The sequence below is a fragment of the Episyrphus balteatus genome, chromosome 2 (genome assembly GCF_945859705.1).
Source record: "Episyrphus balteatus chromosome 2, idEpiBalt1.1, whole genome shotgun sequence".
NCBI lineage: Eukaryota > Metazoa > Arthropoda > Insecta > Diptera > Syrphidae > Episyrphus > Episyrphus balteatus.
In genome coordinates, this window is record NC_079135.1 from 104,505,219 (window position 1) to 104,525,890 (window position 20,672).

At 30.1% G+C, this 20,672-nt stretch overlaps 1 protein-coding gene across 1 annotated transcript in view; it reads left to right on the forward strand.

Annotated features, from left to right (window-relative positions):
• The first annotated feature begins 639 nt into the window (after positions 1 to 639).
• Positions 640 to 20,672, forward strand: part of LOC129908699 (galactokinase-like) — a 57,444-nt gene continuing 37,411 nt past the window's right edge. Inside the window, exons 1-5 of the mRNA XM_055985397.1 lie at positions 640 to 883; positions 11,648 to 11,990; positions 12,515 to 12,654; positions 16,801 to 16,971; positions 17,186 to 17,311. Coding sequence (XP_055841372.1) covers positions 11,820 to 11,990; positions 12,515 to 12,654; positions 16,801 to 16,971; positions 17,186 to 17,311 — 608 coding nt within the window. The 5' untranslated portion in view covers positions 640 to 883; positions 11,648 to 11,819. The remainder of the gene's footprint in view (positions 884 to 11,647; positions 11,991 to 12,514; positions 12,655 to 16,800; positions 16,972 to 17,185; positions 17,312 to 20,672) is intronic.

Here is a 20,672-nt window from a genome sequence, read left to right on the forward strand (position 1 = left end):
TAATAACTCAAATAGAAAAAAAATTAAAAATTAATCCATATTTTATTACAAAACATTTTTAAAAACGACATGTTAAATTTTTTTCAATATTTTTTTATTTAAAATTTTTGTTTTTGGAACAGTTTTTTTTTTTAATTTACTTAATTAATAACTTTCTAGGTTTGAAAAAATCAAATATTTTTTTTTGTGTTTGAAGTCAGTTTGTCCCTTAGATACTCCCATATAAATGTTCCCTAATATTGTCATTTTTGTAAGCTTTAGTTACTCCACTATAGTAATTAATTTTTGGAATGTGCTTTCATTTCCAGCCTAATTCACAACTATCATTCATAAAGTTTTTTAATTCTTATCAGTGAGAGATGTGCTTAACTTGATTACACAAGTTCATATTCGTTACACAAAAATAAATACAAAAATTAAATTATAATTCATAGCCATAGTCAAGAGAGAGCTCAAGAAATTGTAAACACTTTTTGCAAGCACATTATACAGGGGGTTTGAGTTGAAGCTGAGTGGGCTCTTCTATATCATATCGCATATTATAGCTCTTCAAAGTAAGAGTGAAAAAAAACAGTCACCAACAACAACAACAACATCGGACAACAACAAAATTGAAAATAAAATTGATTATGACAATGAGACAGAACACGAAGAAAACACAACGAAATGCAAGCAGCTCGAGTTCAGTCCGCTACGAAGTCGTTTCGCTGAAAGAACCCTTGTACAACAACTTTTTTTTCTGACCGAGTCCGATATCAGATCACCAGCTAATACAATTTAAATAAACACAGAGAAGAAGCAGAATCCAAGTTAGACAAAAATTAAGCCGCCTTGCAAGTCTCAAGGAGATAAGTTTTTCGGATTATTTTTCCTCCTTAAAAAGGTGAGTATAAACTATCTCTCTCTCTCTGACCATCAACGTCACTTTTCGTTCAAACTTTAGCAATTGTTTTGGCCTCATTTTTTTTTTGTTATTTCGTTTATTATTGCCCTTCCCCAATGTGCTTGATAATGTAGCTATACGATATACTACGAAGAGAAAAAGAAGCAACAAAAAGTTAGTCAACAATCACTCATCTAGGAGTGAAACTTGTTCGGGCACTGTTTTCAAGTGTACCTATTCCCTTTTTACCCATTCCAATTGCCAGCCGGCCAAAACCCACTCAACCTGGCCAAAAACATTCAGTACGAGTAGTGCAAAGAAAAGTTTCTTATTTTGTGTGTTGTGTGTTCCATCTTCTGGGCTGTTGTATAGTTTAGTTACTTTTGTAAGCGATGCGATGGTTTTGCCCGAAGGGGCTATCTTGATGGTAGGGGAGGTGGGGGTTATATTTCGATTGTTGTTGTAATGGGGCTATAGTGGAATAGTGATGGACTGGTGGTCATGGCTATTCACAAAAGAAACAAAACTAAAAAGAGGAACAAAGTTTTTGCCTTTTTCTGAGTTTTATTCAAGTTCTGAATTCTGTGAGATGTAGCTAAGAAACCGAAACGACCGAGACACTAGCTATACCGAAACACTAAACTGAAATTCAAGAAAAGGCTGCTGAACTGAATGTGTTGCCTTGGTGTTTTGTTTCTTATTCTTCCCTTAGGCAACTAACTGCAGTGAATTGGTCAATTGGCTGACACACAAACATAAGTCAAGTTACTGGAAATTCATGTTCTTAATAGTTTAAGTACTTCTGAAGTAGAAAAACGTTGGTTGGTTGGAAAAACGACTGACGCAGGCAGGCTGCGATGCCTGTTTGTGGCTGTGTGCAGGTTTTTAGGATATATCCTGAGACTGAATTGTAAACCTTTGTTTATCTAACACAAAAGTAAATAAAGACCAGCAAATAAGTCGTTAAAGTTCTCAAGTCAAAATGCAAGAAACGTTTAAAAATACATGGAAGTAGCTGGAATATGTTTGAAAGTTTTTTGTATAAGATGTGTTTTGAGGGTTTCGAGTATCGAATGAAAAGTTGATATGAATATTTTTGAAATTCTCATATTGCTTGTTTGGATTTTATTGAGTTTTTAATTACAAGAGCTTTGAAGAAGATTTTAAACACATCAAAACTTTTTTTTTTTAATTATGAAAAATGTAATAACCATGAACCATCATGCTATCGATATCGATTTATAGGTTCAGAAACAAGCTGATTTTCAGAAAATATCTCAGAACGTTTGTCTAATATCTTAATTTATGTGTTTAACATCCTTAGCTTTGTCAAGGTTGATGAATTTTTCGATGTTCACAATGGCGAGAATTTTAAAGAAAATTAAAATTTAAAAAAATAAAAAATCGATTTTGATCGATTTTTTAAAGTTTATTTTCAAGGAATTATTGTAAAAAAACCCTCCAGCTATTAAAAAAAAGTTCAAAAAAATGTAAGGTATACAGATATTAAATTACATAAATACTAATTTTAAGGTTAAAACAAGTGTTTTCGTGTTTTTATCTATTATATATATTAAAGTTTGGTTTTGTGTACGTTCGCTAACTGGCCACACCGGCTGACTTATTTTCTTAATTTTGTTTTTAAATCAAAGAGGTATAAGAGGAGAAGGTTTAAGGCAAAAAAATTTAAGATTTTATATTGTAAATAGGGGTAACACGACATTGAAAAAAGAGGCTATTTTCTAAACGGTAGGTCATAAAGAGTTGACTTTTTTTTTAAATGATAGACAAATTTATTCAATAGTTAAAAAAGATACTGAAAAAATTCAAAAAAAATTCAAAACCAAGTTGTGAAGGTTTTTTTTGCAGTCATAACCCTTCGACAAAAGACTAATTAGAGGTTCGCAAAATTTTGCACAGAAATTTGAGAAAGAAACATGAGAAAGATATTTAAAAAAAAATTAGGGGTCTAAAACGGATTTTTTTCATAGGCCCTGTATTTTGAAATTTGAATTTTTGAAAAACAACTAATTTTTAGGGACATTTTTGAGTAGTTTTAAATTTTTTTGTAATTTTTATAAGCCTCCAAAAAATCTCAAGCTTATAGGAAATATAGGCTTTAGTCATGCGCATGCATTTACAAATTTTTAAATTTTAAAATGATTTTTGACCGAATAACGGGAAAAACAAGTTTTTTTGTAACAAGTTTTTTGGCCGTTTTTAACATAGGCCATATTTTACATAGGCCACTTTTGCTAAAAGTTTAAAAGTGAATATTTTTAAACTCATTTTACGAACTTTTCAAGTTTTGATTCCCTTTTTCATTTAAAATGTTAACTAATTATATGGAGTCGAAAATTAAAAATAAATACAAAAAATGTCGGAACGAAGTCCGCCGGGTCAGCTGGTACTTCTTATAAAATTAATTGTAAAATTACTCTAATGAACGTTACATAAAAACCTATAGGCTCCAAGAAAACTTTACAATAAGATCACAGTGATTTTTATTTTCTGATTTTACAACTTTACTTATTTGAATTTTTTTGGGACAAGAAATGTTTACAATTTTGATAGGTCAACGTTACCTTCTCTCTCAAACCAATTGAAATTAAAATGATCCAGTCAAATAAGAGGTTAACCTCGGAATGAATGCTAATAGAATTTTTTTTTGCTCAATATCTTCGTTTTGGAATTCTATTACATACCTCAAAAGTCTAGAAAAATCTCATGTCCGCAAGTCACGATTTTCAAGGTCAAAGCGCGAAATGGAGATTTTCAAAATTAGCAATGATAATGATAATGGATATGAAAACCCTCATGCAAAATTTGGTTCCTCTACCATAACTTTTAAGGGTTTTTCGGTAGTAAGTTTGCAACTGTTATAATAATATGGGTTGACCGATGAAAAACAGTTATAACTTTTTTCAGACACGTCAGATTGATTTTGGATTTTTTGGAATCAGCATTAAAAAATACCTTGATATCATGTATCATATGTGTATAATGTATATAATACCATCGTCTCTTTTTGCTAATTTTTAAAATCTCCATTTCGCGCTCTGACCTTCAAAATCGCGACTTGCGGACATGAGATTTTTCTAGACTTTTGATAGATTAAGATCTTTTAATAAATTATCTGCAACCTAACCTAACCTAATATTCCTTATCAATCATTTTCCGGTCGTAATTTTTTGAACTTTTTTTCTCCAAACAAGATTGTTTAGTGTATGAAATATTTTCAAAATCGTTCATGCGAAAGTAAAGATATTTGTGCTTAAAATTGCTAATGCCTTATTTTTTTTGTTATGTTTGCCTTAAAAATTGTATGAGAATAATGTAATACTACCTTAAGTATACCAAATTATTAAGTAGAGTTGGAAGAATTCAAATTTTATGCTATGGTTTTGGAATTTTGAAAACAAAACGTTAAGGCGTTGAAAATTAGTAGCGGATTCTTGTAGAAGAGTTAAATACAAGCATTTTTTACTAACGGAGGGGGGGGGGGGGGGTTGTCTGTCTCCCCCCGGGAGGGAGGGGCAATTTTCTAAAAACTGACTCAAAATAAAAAAAAAATATTTAAAAACGACGGCAACACCTACAGTTATAAATGATACATTTTTCAACAGCCAGAATATTACACTTTATTAAAATTTTTAAATCAAGTTATTTTAATAAATAGTTTTTGCAATAATCGATTTCAAAATTAAAATTTTGGATAAAAAGTTAAAAAAAAATTACATTTAATACAATTTTTGTTAAGGACTGTGGATTGACTTCTAATCAAATGCTTAAAACCATTTGTTCCTATGCCGTCTAGTTTTTGAGAAAATTGAAAAATAAGAAAACTATTTTTTTTAAGAAGAAATTTTATTGCACGTGTTTTAATGATGTTATTATTAATGGGGGGTAAAGCTTCTTTTCTGGCGAAGGGGGCCAGGCAAAATACTTTTAATTTAAATGATGTTGACATTGGCGCCTGCCTGGCGAGGTATCTAGTGTTTTTCTTGGAGGTACACAAAGCTTTCATTTTACTCTATGTATAAAATATCAAAGACCTTTTTAATGGCGGCAATGTAATGCCAAATTTTTTGAAAACAGTTTACTTTATCAATCAATTTTATTTTGAGGTCCACAGTCATAAGAAAAATAGTATTCAGTGGGTTTTTTAAGCTTTTTTTTTAATAATTTTTGACTTCGAATTCGATTATTTTAAAAACTATTGACTAAAGAAACTTGATCTGAAATTTGAAACTGAGTGTAGAATTTTTGCTTTTTAAAAAGGTATCTTTTATAGTTTTAGGTGTTGCCATTGTTTTTAAATATTTTTTTATCATTTTTAGTTTTTTTTTTTAGAAAATTGCCCCTCTCTCCTAAACGAGGGGAGATAGACCCCCCCCCCCCCCCCGTAGCAAAAAATTGGTGTATTTGACTGTTCTACAAAATGCGGTTTTTTTTCACCGCCTTAGTTGTCGTACTCATGCCATGTTTGGAATAACACAAAATAATCTCTTAGAAAATATTGTAAAAGAATAAAGAAATTGGTATACATTCGAAAAAAAGTAATCTCATTCAAACAAGTGTTTTGTTAGTAAAAATATTTTAAGGAACTTCCAAGTTAGTAGTTAAGCAAACATTACCTACCTAATACTCATTCACATAAATTTCATTTTGACTTAACTAGATATTTGAATTTGCTTATTTAATTATAAAACTACGAGTTAAAATCGTTTTTCCACTTCAACTATATTCCGATAAATGTTTTTGAGGTGTAAAAGTTATATAAAACATATAAGTACTTTGTTTTCATTTCCCGGTATATCTCTACCTCGTATGTAATTTTCTGCCACACGAATTGTTTTCAAAACACTTGTCGAAAGAGTCAATATCTCGAGTATTCCTCATGATAAATTAACTTTATCTACTTTCTCTATTCATCTTAGTTTGGAATATAAATTAATTTCGCCATCACAGTAGTAGTTAGTTGTTTAAGCAAATGAAGAGACTCTTCTTGTTCTTTCTTAATGCACATATACACTCCGCCACCATTAATAAGTTGTCTTTGTATATACACAAAGTCCTTTGCCACTATCTAAACTCTTGACTATAATAATAAATTTCCAAAAAGCGAGGCAAGACTATATAACAATGGATCTATCTTCTATTCCACTAATAGATACTTACTCCTGTTGCACTTCTTCTTCTTGTTCTTCTTGCAACACAAAACTGAGAACATGTCGTTGAAATTTCTTCTTCGTCTTCTTATCAACATTCAAAATAAATCCCGACTTCAGTGCACGTCGTAATTCAAAATTAGCATAATAACATTTACTACACTCATATTCCCAGCCAAGGGTCCTTTTTGCATTTGAAAGAGTAGCGTGGTGCCTCGCCTTGTTCGTGTTCGTGTCGAATGCCGTTGTTGTCTTTCGCTGAGAATATAACTTTCTAATTGTCAGCAAAACATTCCTTCATACTCGCGCGCATTTCCTGGTATGCTTTTTGCATTTCGATGCTAGTTTTTAGATTTGGTGTTTCCATCACATTGTTTGAGAAGTGGAAACTTAGTTTGGAAAATTAATTTTGGGTAATTTAGATATACAAAGATATTGAATAAGTGGTTAAGAGAAACAATTTGTTTTAAGGATTCTAGTAGTGAATTATTTTTTTTTTAATATTATTATTAAGGAAAGGATAATTTCTAGAACGTAAATTATATACCACAAATAAAGGAAATAAAAGACTGGTTCTGAGATATGAAGCTCCACATAAGCAAGTCAAATTTGATATACAGTCGACTCCCTCTAAGTCGAACTATCTCTAAGTCGAACTATCTCTAAGTCGAACTATCTCTAAGTCAAATTTCCCTCTAAGTCGAACTTTTTCACCATTTTTAATATACAATTTTGAAGAAAAAATATTTAAAATATCCCTCTAACTCGAATTTCCCTCTACTCGAACCGATTTTCGAGTCCCGTGAAAGTTCGACTTAGAGGGAGTCGACTGTATTTAAAAACTCCAAAATCTTGAACATTTTTACTTGCAATATAGGTAGGGCAAGTTTTGGATTCGTAAAAAAAATCGAACTCGAGATAACAATTTTACAATTTTACATGACAAAATTTTTATACAGAAACGTTTAAGCAATCTTAAAATTTTTTCAAAAAACACATTTTTGGATTTTTTAAAAATATTTCAAAATTTTTTTTTTGAAAAATTAATTTTTTGGAAACGTGTTGGTGAAAAATTTTGATATTCCGTTTTTATGTGTAAATTAATTATTTGTTTAAAATAGTATACCAACTTTTTTTTGGAAAAATGTTAGAAAATTTTTATATATGTATAAAAAAATATTTAAAAAAACCGCTCTAACGATTTTCGAAAAAAATTTTCTAAAAATTCCTTTTTATACTAGAAATAAAACTGCATACTTAGTTTTCTGTAAAAGATCATTTAAAATGGTATTTAATTATTTATAAAAACAGATTTTATTTTTTTTACACTAATTATGAAATTCCGTGAAAATATCAAATTTTAAATTTTCCCTTATTTTGTTCAATGAAAAGCTTTAACATTAGACTAACTTTTACCATGCGACCCCAGTCGTGCAATTTATTTATTTGGGAATAAAGAATGTTGAAATTAATAAAATAGCTACTTGATTGAGATAAATTTCTTTTATTAATCATTTTTTTTTATATTTTTTAACTTTCTTTATGTTAAGTTCTTACTGCACTATTTTGAAAATTGTGAAGCGGAACGTCAAAATAATGGTTTAATGAAAATTTCAAAAAATTTTCAAAGAAAACACAATTTTGTATTTTGTAAAAATTTTTTTAAATTTTTATATTAAAAAAATTATTTTTATTTTCCAAAAACGGCTCTAACGATTAGACTGATTAAAAAAAACATTTTTTTTTTTTTTGTTCAAAGTAATACCGAATATATTGTTGGAAATGACGAAAAAAAAATATTGTAAAAGTTTCAGCCCTTAATATTAATATTAAGTACTGCCGCATTGCAAATTTCTATTTCCCATATGATTTACATGGGAAAGATTGTGTTTTTGAGTTTGGAATTTCATTTTCTTGTATAAAATTGAACGCTCTTAATAATTTTTTTATAAACTGCCCCGTTTCGAAGTTATTCAACTTTAAAATATTAAATGTAATTTTTCGCTTCATTTTTACTTGCTCTATAGGGCAAGTATTGGTTTCGTGTCGAAAAAAAAATTGAGGTTTTAATCAAAACCAACATTACGATGATGGAGAATTCCGAAAAAGTGGGTCTCGCAATTCCGTCCGTGCGTCTGTGCGTTTGTGCGACCAATCTGTACACATTTCCACAGCCTAAACGGGTGGATGGATTTTCTTCAAATTTGGTATAGAGGATTTTTATGGAATTGAAAGTTGGTTTTTTTTTGTTTTTTTTATATCTCGTTTAGAACGTATACCTGACATACAAAAAAATACGATATTACGTATTTCTCGAAAACGGCTCTAACGATTTTGATTAAACTTTGTATACGTTATATTTAAGGCAGTGGCAATAAAACTGCATTTTTATTTTTCTCAAAAAAGTCAAATAACAAAAAAAAATTTTTTTCATTTAACAAAATTTTGCCCTAAATGTCGGCTCTTCCCCAATATCAATTTTTTTAAAATTTAGATCCAGCTTTTAAAATCTACAAGTAGACTAACATAAAAGTGCTTTGAACTGCAAGAGCAAGTACGTGCGACCCCAGTGGTGCATTTTATTTTTTTTTCAATTTTTTGACGAAACTATTAGGTTTTTCAAAAATGTTGGCAAACTTTTCGAATATTTGTATTCTATGTTGTGTTTTGGTTTCACATATCCTTTTATATAACTACTCTCAAACCCCTAATACTATCATATTGATATTAGTTTTCTTCAATAAATTCGAATTATTCATTTTTTCAACTAAAAATTATTTTAATTAATTTTTCGCGTCGTTTTTTTTTTTATTTAATTTTATAAATGCAATTTTGTAGAGCGTTCATATCTTACAAGTAAAAATGCTAAACGATTTTTAGAAAGTTGATTTTTTAAAATGTTTTTTTTTTTTTTTTTTTTTTGTAAAATAAAATGAAATTCCACTATTCTATATAATTATGACTTTTTACTTGCTCTTTAACATAGGTAAATTTTGGAATCGCAAAATATCGAACTGTCATACAACCGAATTTTTATATTAATTTTTTTAAATTAAGAAAAATTTTCAAAGAAATAATTTTTGGACATAAAAAATATGTACATTACCCATGTTCCTTTGGGAAATGGCAAAGTACAACTAGTAGTTTACTAGCGATCTACTCGGGAACAAGAGCATGAGTAGATGATAGTACTAGATTAACCAAAACATCTACTATTAGTAGACTCACACCAATGGAACATGGCTATTATTCCTTCGAAAATTTTTATTTATAAAAAACTTTAAAAAAAACTCACCAACATCTTTGAGCATTTTTTTTGCATTAAATTGAAAACTTGGTTTGGAGTTTAAACCCAGTCTAAAATATGTTTTTGTACTTTTAAAAAACAAATTATATGTTTTTGTTTTTAAAGTTTTTAATGGAATTTATAAAATTAAATTGAAAATTTATGTAACATAAGGCCTTGTACGTAGAACGACCACTATTTTTCGAAACGAAAATGTTATTTTTAAACTGAAGCTGCGCACTACTGGGCTGAAATTCGTAAAAAAACTAAGCTCGGCTTAGTTTGGAAAGATTTTTACTAAGCTTGATCTGTGAACTAGGCCTAAGGAACAAAAATTGAAATCAATAGTAGTTTTTTTTTATAATTACGCTTCATCAACCACTGATATCAATTTTTGTTAACTCGAAATGTTTTTGGAACTTGAAATGTTTTGGATGTTTTTTATAGCCCATTTCTAATTTTTTGGGTTTTTGTTAATGCATCCTCAGTTAAGGACCGTCTCTCAGCAGATTGTTTATACACATTTTTCAACTATTTCACACACTCTTAAGAAAAGTAAATATAAAATGGCACACTATATATTATTTTAAGCAAGTGCTAAGTGGGCCATTTTTCCCGTTAAAGTTTTTTTTATTTTTTTAAGTATTAGTTCCGAAAAAAAATTTTCACAACTTTTGATAGAGTATATTTTTTGAGACCTTTAACTATAGAAGAAAATTTTAGATTCAAAAATTTCATAGTATTTTTCAAAAAAAAAAGAAATGTTCAAACATTTTAAACAACTCAAAAATTATTTAATATTTTAATTTTTAATTGTAATTGTAAACTTATGCAAATATTCTCACACACACAAAATAATCTGATTTTTTAAATAAAATCATAGAGAAAATTAATGACCTCCATAATACAAAGGTCTCTTGTCGTTACTTTTGGTCCTTAATTCCAAAACTCTGTGTGGATTATACAAAAAATATATCTTTTTATACTTAGCCACTATTTTTACTTGCGATATAGGTACTATAGGGCAAGTTTAGGATTCGTAAAAAAAATCGAACTCGAGATAACAATTTTACATGACATTACGATGATGGAGAATGCCAAAAAAGTGGGTCCGGCAATTCTGTCTGTCTGTCTGTGTGTCTGTCTCTATCTGGAGCTGCAGCCTAAACGAGTGAAGTGATTTTCTTCAAACTTGGTAGTTAGCAGTTTTTGGTGATTCCCTAGAGGGGAAATTGAATTTTTTTTTTTATGACCAAAACTAACGGCACCTGCCATATAACGGAAATATAAAAGTTAATTTTTTTCAAAAACGGCTCTAACGATTTTGCTTAAAATTTTTGTGTGTAGTACTACACATAAGAGCCAACTTTTTAAATAAAAAAAATATTTTTTGTACCGTTATTAACGGTACCTGTCATAGAACGGTTTTTTTTTGTTTCTTAATATCTCGTACAACATTAACCCGATTTAAATGAAAATTTTTATACAAAAGTGTGTAAGTAAAGATAATATTAAAATTTTAGAAAATTTTCAAAAAACGCATTTTTGGTTTTTTAAAAAATATTTCAAAATTTTTTTTTGAAAAATCAATTTTTTGAAAACGAATCAATGAAAAATTTTGAAATTTAGTTTTTATGTGTAAATTAATTATTTCTTCAAAATGGCATACCAACTTTTTTTTTGAAAAATGTTAAAAAATTTTAATATATAAAAAATTATTTTTTTAAAAAACGGCTCCTACAATTTTCGAAAATTTTTTTCTAAAAGTACCTTTTTATACAAGAAATAAAATGGCATATTTTTTATTTTTTTTAAGATAATTTAAAACGGAGTTTAATTAATTATAAAAACAGATTTAATTTTTTTATACTACTTATGAAATTTCTTCAAAATATCAAATTTTAAATTTCTTGAATGAAAAGCTTTAACATTATAGTTACTTTAAGCATAAGAGCAAGTACGTGCGACCCCAGTCGTGCAATTTATTTTTTTTTTTTTTGGGAACTTGTTATTTGGCACAAAGTCTCCAAACTTTAGAAGATATTAATGTGCCAAAAGGAATACCTATTTGTTCTTTATTTTATATTCTATTGATCTGTCATTCACATCATCTTATTTCATAACTCCAATATACAAAAACTTTGGTAACACTATTTCTACAGTGGGACATATGCCTCATTACTGCACCCTCAGCCTATGTACCCAATCGAGCCATAACCACAATTAAAATGCATCATCCAAACAAATTGAAAAACTTCAAAATAATCTAAAACTGATCTCATGCTTTTGGTTTTATTTTTCCTTTAGTTCTAGCAGCCAGCAAGTCAGCATTCTTACACACAAGGACAACACCAAAAATTGCCATATCTACATACTCTTCTACTTTTTATTTTCTATTCTGTATTATAATCTCGGCTCCAACCAAACCCACATTCTAAATTCTCAAAGAAGCAAAAGCAAGTTTTTGTGCTGCTGCATTATGTCTGGTCTAACCACAAAGCTACCAACATTCGAAGAAATAGAAAAGATTGCCAAAGAAACGTACAAGTTGAGTTTTGGCAAAACTCCGGAGATCTCCTGCTGTGCACCAGGACGTGTTAATTTGATTGGCGAACATGTTGATTATAACGATGGATTCGTCCTGCCTATGGTAAGTTTTAAGTTCGTTCATATGTATACAAGGAAATACTCTATATTCCCACATATATAAAAGTTCTCGTTCTCGTATGTGATTGTTAGATCTTTTGCGGTTTGGTGCAATTAAATTGCGAAGACAATGAACAAGTTTTGATTGCATTGTTTTGCGAAAACTCAAAGAAACTTCTTGTTCTCTATTTTATTAACTTGATTAGGCAGGGTGATTCCAAATTAAAATGAAAAAGAGAAATTTTCGACCCAGTTTTTGGAGGAGCATTATTAGATGTTTGGGTTTAAAGAAGCTCCTTAAAAAAAGGTGTTTGAAAAAAAAAAAAAATTTTCAGCATCAAGCTAAATTGAGGAATTAGTAAGGGTTCTAGTAACTTCTGTCTCTTAGAAGTGGTATTTCTAGTATATTTATTTTTTTAAATAAAAATAATAAAACTAAAAAATAAGTAAATTGGAGTCACCCTGTATTTGAGTAAAAACAAAAACACAAAATAAATAATTAAATGAAAAAAATAAAATAACTTTCAGGCACTTCCTATGGTGACAATAATCGTAGGAGGTCCCAATGGCAAGAAGGATGAGGCTGACATTGTAACGCGCTGTGATGGAGCTGATGAGCCAAAAAAAGTTCGAGTTAATTTGAAAACTTTGCAACCTGGCACACCAAAGTGAGTTATATAGAATTGACTTTCTTGAGTAATTGATGTATATAATAGAAACGTGTCTTAATTTATATTGGTAAAAACTTTCACATAAAAACTAAAGCTGGATATAAGCTGTAAGAGATTTTTTAGAAAAATGCTTTAAAATTGTGAAAAGAATTTTTGGAGAAATTAGACAAAAGGCTTTGTTTCGCTAATGTTCTGCTTCGTAAAGTCTAAATTCGTCATGAAGGCTTTTTTCTTTCATAAATTCGCATCCTGAAAGAGGTCTTAAGGTCATACTTTTTGCTTCGTGAAGTGATCATTCGTCATGAAGGCTCTTTTATTTCATTAATTCGCATAATGAAAGAGGTCTTAAGGCCATACTTTTTGCTTCGCAAAGTCCTCATTCTTCATGAAGACTTTTTTCATTCATTAATTCGCATTCTGAAAGAGATCTTAAGGTCATACTTTTTGCTTCGTGAAGCCCTCATTCGTCATGAAGGCTCTTTTATTTCATTAATTCGCATAATGAAAGAGGTCTTAAGGTCATACTTTTTGCTTCGTGAAGTCCTTATTCGCTATGAAGGCTTTTTTCTTTCATAAATTCGCATTTTGAAAGAGGTCTTAAGGTAGTCCTTTTTGCTTTGTGAAGTCTTCATTCGGCATGAAGGCTTTTTTCTTTCATTAATTCTCATCCTACAATTGGTCTTAAGGTCATACTTTTTGCATCGTGAAGCCCTCATTCGTCATGAAGGCTCTTTTCTTTCATTATTTAGCATCCTGAAAGAGGTCTTAAGGTCATACTTTTTGCTTCGTGAAGCCCTCATTCGTCATGAAGGCTTTTTTCATTCATAAATTCGCATTCTGAAAGAGGTCTTAGAGCATACTTTTTGCTTCGTGAAGCAGTCATTCGTCAAGAAGGCTTTTTTCTTTCATAAACTCGCATCCTGAAAGAGGTCTTAAAAGGTCATACTTTTTGCTTCGTGAAGCCCTCATTCGTCAAGAAGGCTTTTTTCTTTCATTAATTCGCATTCTGAAAGAGGTATAGAGGTCAAACTTTTTGCTTCGTGAAGCCCTCATTTGTCATGAAGGCTTTTTTCTTTCATAAATTCGCATTCTGAAAGAGGTCTTAAGGTCAAAATTTTTGCTTCGTGAAGCCCTCATTCGTCATGAAGACTTTTTTCTTTCATAAATTCGCATTTTGAAAGAGGTCTTAAGGTAATACTTTTTGCTTTGTGAAGTCCTCATTCGTCATGAAGGCTTTTTTCTTTCATAAATTTACATTCTAAAAGAAATCTTAAGTTCATACTTTTTGCTTCGTGAAGCCTTCATTTGTCATGAAGCCTTTTTTCTTCCATTAATTCGCATTCTGAAAGAGGTATTAAGGTCAAAACTTTTTGCTTCGTGAAGCCCACATTCGTCATGAAGGCTTTTTTCCTTCATAAACTCGCATTCTGAAAGAGGTCTTAAGTTCATTTTTTTTGCTTCGTGAAGTCCTCATTCGTCATGAAGGCTTTTTTCTTTCATTAATTCGCATTCTGAAAGAGGTATAGAGGTCAAACTTTTTGCTTCGTGAAGCCCTCTTTCGTCATGAAGGCTTTTTTCCTTCATAAACTCGCATTCTGAAAGAGGTCTTAAGTTCATTTTTTTTGCTTCGTGAAGTCCTCATTCGTCATGAAGGCTTTTTTCTTTCATTAATTTACATTCTAAAAGAAATCTTAAGTTCATACTTTTTGCTTCGTGAAGCTTTCATTTGTCATGAAGGCTTTTTTCTTTCATAAACTCGCATTCTGAAAGAGGTCTTAAGTTCATTTTTTTTGCTTCGTGAAGTCCTCATTCGTCATGAAGGCTTTTTTCTTTCATTAATTTACATTCTAAAAGAAATCTTAAGTTCATACTTTTTGCTTCGTGAAGCCCTCATTTATCATGAAGGCTTTTTTCCTTCATAAACTCGCATTCTGAAAGAGGTCTTAAGTTCATTTTTTTTGCTTCGTGAAGTCCTCATTCGTCATGAAGGCTTTTTTCTTTCATTAATTCGCATTCTGAAAGAGGTATAGAGGTCAAACTTTTTGCCTCGTGAAGCCCTCATTCGTCATGAAGGCTTTTTTCCTTCATAAACTCGCATTCTGAAAGAGGTCTTAAGTTCATTTTTTTTGCTTCGTGAAGTCCTCATTCGTCATGAAGGCTTTTTTCTTTCATTAATTTACATTCTAAAAGAAATCTTAAGTTCATACTTTTTGCTTCGTGAAGCTTTCATTTGTCATGAAGGCTTTTTTCTTTCATAAACTCGCATTCTGAAAGAGGTCTTAAGTTCATTTTTTTTGCTTCGTGAAGTCCTCATTCGTCATGAAGGCTTTTTTCTTTCATTAATTTACATTCTAAAAGAAATCTTAAGTTCATACTTTTTGCTTCGTGAAGCCCTCATTCATCATGAAGGCTTTTTTCCTTCATAAACTCGCATTCTGAAAGAGGTCTTAAGGTCAAACTTTTTGCTTCGTGAAGCCCTCATTCGTCATGAAGGCTTTTTTCCTTCATAAACTCGCATCCTGAAAGAGGTCTTAAGTTAATTTTTTTTGCTTCGTGAAGTCCTCATTCGTCATGAAGGCTTTTTTCTTTCATTAATTTACATTCTAAAAGAAATCTTAAGTTCATACTTTTTGCTTCGTGAAGCCCTCATTCATCATGAAGGCTTTTTTCCTTCATAAACTCGCATTCTGAAAGAGGTCTTAAGGTCAAACTTTTTGCTTCGTGAAGCCCTCATTCGTCATGAAGGCTTTTTTCCTTCATAAACTCGCATCCTGAAAGAGGTCTTAAGTTAATTTTTTTTGCTTCGTGAAGTCCTCATTCATCTTGAAGGCTTTATTCTTTCATTAATTCGCATTCTAAAAGAGGTCTTAAGTTCATACTTTTTGCTTCGTGAAGCCTTCATTTGTCATGAAGCCTTTTTTCTTTCATTAATTCGCATTCTGAAAGAGGTATTAAGGTCAAAACTTTTTGCTTCGTGAAGTCCTCATTCGTCATAAAGGCTTTTTTCTTTCATAAACTCGCATCCTGAAAGAGGTCTTAAGTTCATTTTTTTTGCTTCGTGAAGTCCTCATTCGTCATGAAGGCTTTTTTCTTTCATTAATTTACATTCTAAAAGAAATCTTAAGTTCATACTTTTTGCTTCGTGAAGCTTTCATTTGTCATGAAGGCTTTTTTCTTTCATAAACTCGCATTCTGAAAGATGTCTTAAGTTCATTTTTTTTGCTTCGTGAAGTCCTCATTCGTCATGAAGGCTTTTTTCTTTCATTAATTTACATTCTAAAAGAAATCTTAAGTTCATACTTTTTGCTTCGTGAAGCCCTCATTCATCATGAAGGCTTTTTTCCTTCATAAACTCGCATTCTGAAAGAGGTCTTAAGGTCAAACTTTTTGCTTCGTGAAGCCCTCATTCGTCATGAAGGCTTTTTTCCTTCATAAACTCGCATCCTGAAAGAGGTCTTAAGTTAATTTTTTTTGCTTCGTGAAGTCCTCATTCGTCATGAAGGCTTTTTTCTTTCATTAATTTACATTCTAAAAGAAATCTTAAGTTCATACTTTTTACTTCGTGAAGCCCTCATTCATCATGAAGGCTTTTTTCCTTCATAAACTCGCATCCTGAAAGAGGTCTTAAGTTAATTTTTTTTGCTTCGTGAAGTCCTCATTCATCTTGAAGGCTTTATTCTTTCATTAATTCGCATTCTAAAAGAGGTCTTAAGTTCATACTTTTTGCTTCGTGAAGCCTTCATTTGTCATGAAGCCTTTTTTCTTTCATAAACTCGCATCCTGAAAGAGGTTTAAGGTCATACTTTTTGCTTCATGAAGTCCTTATTCGTCATGAAGGCTTTTTTTCTTTCATAAATTCACATTCTGAAAGAGGTCTTAAGGTCATACTTTTTGCTTCATGAAGGCCTTTGAATAGATCATATACTTCATTTAATTTACCAGAAATAGTTCTTACTTCTTAAAATCCCATTTCAAGGTATCTATTGTTTGTTCTCTAAAAGCTCAGTTTCATAAAAGATAAAATACCGATAATACCTTTTAATTTTATTTGTTTCCTTCTTCAATTTACCCAGAATGTCCTTTTTCGTTTATTCATAATGCTAACGTACTATGCACGACAATATTAATATTTTGAATTTTCAGGTGGGCAAACTATGTTAAAGGAGTTATCCATTCTTTTGGACATCCAGTTGCCGGTTTCAATGCAGTTATCGTTAGTAATGTGCCTGTTGGCGGTGGCCTGTCAAGCAGTGCAGCACTAGAAGTTGCAACACTAACATTCCTCGAGCAACTCACAGGAAAAGCTGCCGAAAGGTAGGTAACACAAAACACACACCCAAAAGTTGAATACTATAATAATTGAACATTTATCCTTTTATACATATGAAAAAAAAAAAAAAAATTAAAAAAAAAAAACAAAAAAAAAGGGACAATAACTCTCTCCCAAAACGGGTACACTTTACTGAATCTGAATGAATGATTTAATACATTTTTCTTTTTATTTATTTCATTTTTGTATCGCACACAGTAATGCTAGAAGAGCACTGATATGCCAGGAAGCTGAACATAAGTTCGTGGGAATGCCATGCGGAATAATGGATCAGATGATATCCGTTGCCGGAAAAAAGGATCATGCATTGCTTATCGACTGCAGGTGGGTGTAATATTTATAACGTCTGTGGTATGGTGATGGTGGTTGTATTTTTTTTTTAAATAAAATTAAGAATAAAAATATATATCGTAACTTTAATGTCATGCGACTGGATGATGGTTTCACTGACCGATACATTTTTAATTTTTTTGGCTGTGAGGATAAATTTTGAGTCACATCCGTCACACCGGATAAGTCAGGAAATTCGTTTTTTTTTTTTAATCCATAGATATGTGGATATAGCCATTTAGTGTTCATATTTAAAAAGCCGGGTATTTTTGCATATGATATGAAATCAGCTTGATGATTTGTGTAAAATAAGTTTTTTTCGAACTGATAAACATCTACCTAGTATTAGAAATAATTGTCGTGTTTTGGGTTTGAAATATTGCCTTTTTCAATATTTAAGCAAATCTGTGAAATTTTGTGTTGTTTTCGATTGGCCGTCCAAAAGTGTCCTGAAGCATTCAAAAACCTTCTGAAAGTGTTTTATTGACACGAATATGACAGATAGAACACTTGTCAGAAGAAAAATTCTTGTCTTGATTTTTAAGTAGAGTTCACTCAGAATCACTAATATTCAAATACCTAAATGTTTAACCAAAATTCCTAATGCAAAAGCAAAAAAACAAATATTTCATTATTCAACAATATAAAATTTCAGAATTAAGTGAAAGTAAAATGGCATTACTTTCTGGTCGGGAAAAGGACTTTTCAGTGTCTTCATTCGAAATTAAGTATCATTCATTTTATTAGACTTTTTTTAGTTATGAATCCATTAACCGTCTAATTTCATGGAACGAGTATATCGAATATTTTAAGAAATCATAGGAATTATTCTGAACAATATATAAATATTAATATCATATTTAACATACAAGCCAGCACTAATATTCTGTTTTCAGATGTTTCATAACAAGCAAAAAAAAATGCTCCTACGATTTTGATCAAAAAATTCAAGTAATAGTTTTTAAACAAGGTCAATCTTCTATAAACAGTTTTTTTTTTTTTAAATCGTTAATAACAATACCTCCCTTACAACCATTTTTTTTAAATCTGATTTGCTTGGTTTCAACTATTTTTTTTTTAACAAAAGCATTTATATTGTTTTAAAAAATAAAAAAAATTCATGTGTGCAATTCACACGTGGTAAAAGTGAAACCTTAAAAAATCATCTTTCACCTTCAAATCCATGTTTTTTATATGAAACCTATATAAATTTTATATCATCTGAAAGCTTATTGTCTAAGCTCAAAATATACAGGGTGTCCCAAAAGTAATGGATCAAACGAAATATGCTGATAGGCCAACTTTAGGGCTCTCAGAATTTGGTAACTTGTTCATCCCAAATCCTTACGGTTTTCGATTTAATGCAGTTTTTGTAAAATTTCGAAAAATCCCGACTTGGCAACAGTATTTTGCTTCCTCTGCCCATAATTGATTTTTGTTTTTTACAATTCTTTCACTAAAACATTGCCTAATAATAAGAAATAACTAATTAATCAAAATATTTTTTATTTCATATGCCATTTTGCTGCAAATTAATTAACAGTTCCATGTTTAATAAAAACTCAATTTCTTACTTTTATTTCAGAGCATCATCCCGAAAAAAATTTGTATGGTGTGACACTGGTTTATTATTTTAAAAACTTGCCGTGTTATTGCAGTTTTCAAAAATGTAAAAAAGTTTATAAAGTTGAAATTAGAACGAAAGATATTACAATTTTAATACAACAAAACAGGGCTTTTCAGAGAAAAATAACAAAGAAAAATAAACACATTTTCTCGACTGTTGTTTGTTTATTTATTTTTGTATAAAAGACTCGATTTTTGTTTGTTATTTTGCTCTGAAAACCCCTGTTTTGTTGCATTCAAATTGTAATATCTTTCGTTCTAATTTCAACTTTATAAACTTTTTTACATTTTTGAAAACTGCAATAACACGGCAAGTTTTTAAAATAATAAACCAGTGTCACACCATACAAATTTTTTTCGGGATGATGCTCTGAAATAAAAGTAAGAAATTGAGTTTTTATTAAACATGGAACTGTTAATTAATTTGCAGCAAAATGGCATATGAAATAAAAAATATTTTGATTAATTAGTTATTTCTTATTATTAGGCAATGTTTTAGTGAAAGAATTGTAAAAAACAAAAATCAATTATGGGCAGAGGAAGCAAAATACTGTTGCCAAGTCGGGATTTTTCGAAATTTCACAAAAACTGCATTAAATCGAAAACCGTAAGGATTTGGGATGAACAAGTTACCAAATTCTGAGAGCCCTAAAGTTAGCCTATCAGCATATTTCGTTTGATCCATTACTTTTGGGACACCCTGTATATATCGATCAGGTCTATGAGACATCTACAAAAAGAGCTAGAATTTTTTGAACTCGATGAAATTTCATTCAAAAAAAATATTCAATTTTTTTGTTTGACAACCTATAAAAAAATGTATACCATGTGAAAGCTTATTGTTTCACCTTGTATAATAATGTATAAATCTTATTTCAAAGATGTCTACAAGAGAAGTTAGAATTTTTTAAAGTCAACCATGTCGAATTTCCAGACTGAGATCACGGTACTTCCAACACTGGTAGCTGGTCATCGCCAACAGATCTCCACAATTGTTTTGAGGTATTTTTCAGTTTTTTCAATTTAAGATTGTGTAACTTGTAGAGCACGTACCGTTATGTGTGATATATCAAATAAAAGGTTATGTTATCAGCATGCGCATTAAAGTTAAATCAAATTTGTATGTGCACTAGATCAAAAGATATAATGTGTGTTTTAAAAGAACATCTTTTTACCGTTATCTCCGAATTTTGAATATGAAATTAATTGAAATATTGTACATATTATAATTTATTTAATTACCTATCTACAGTACAAATTTCATTCATCTATCTATTAAAACAAAAAAGTTATAACAAGTTGAAGTCGTGTCGCATTTTCGTTTCATCTTGTTTCAAATCACTACCATACTAAAGAAGTTTTCACTTCAAAAAATCAAAAATAAAATTCTGAAAAAAAAATAATTTTTGAATTAAAAAAAATACAAAATATTTTTTTGAAAAATCGAATTTTCGAAAACGGAACATTTCATTTTTTTTTTTTTTAATTTCGGTTTGAAATGGTTGATGAAATGGCATACCTACCAATTTTATTTAAACATTTTTTTTTTTTCAAGAAATTTTATTTTTAAAAAATATGTTTTTTAAAAAACGGCTCTAACGATTTTGAATTTTTTTTTTCTTAAAATGCATATTTATAAAATAAATCAAACTGCATACTTTTTTTGGAGCTCAATTTCATTTAAAGAGCTGTTTTTTTTTCATTTGAAGAACGAATTTTATGTTTTTTT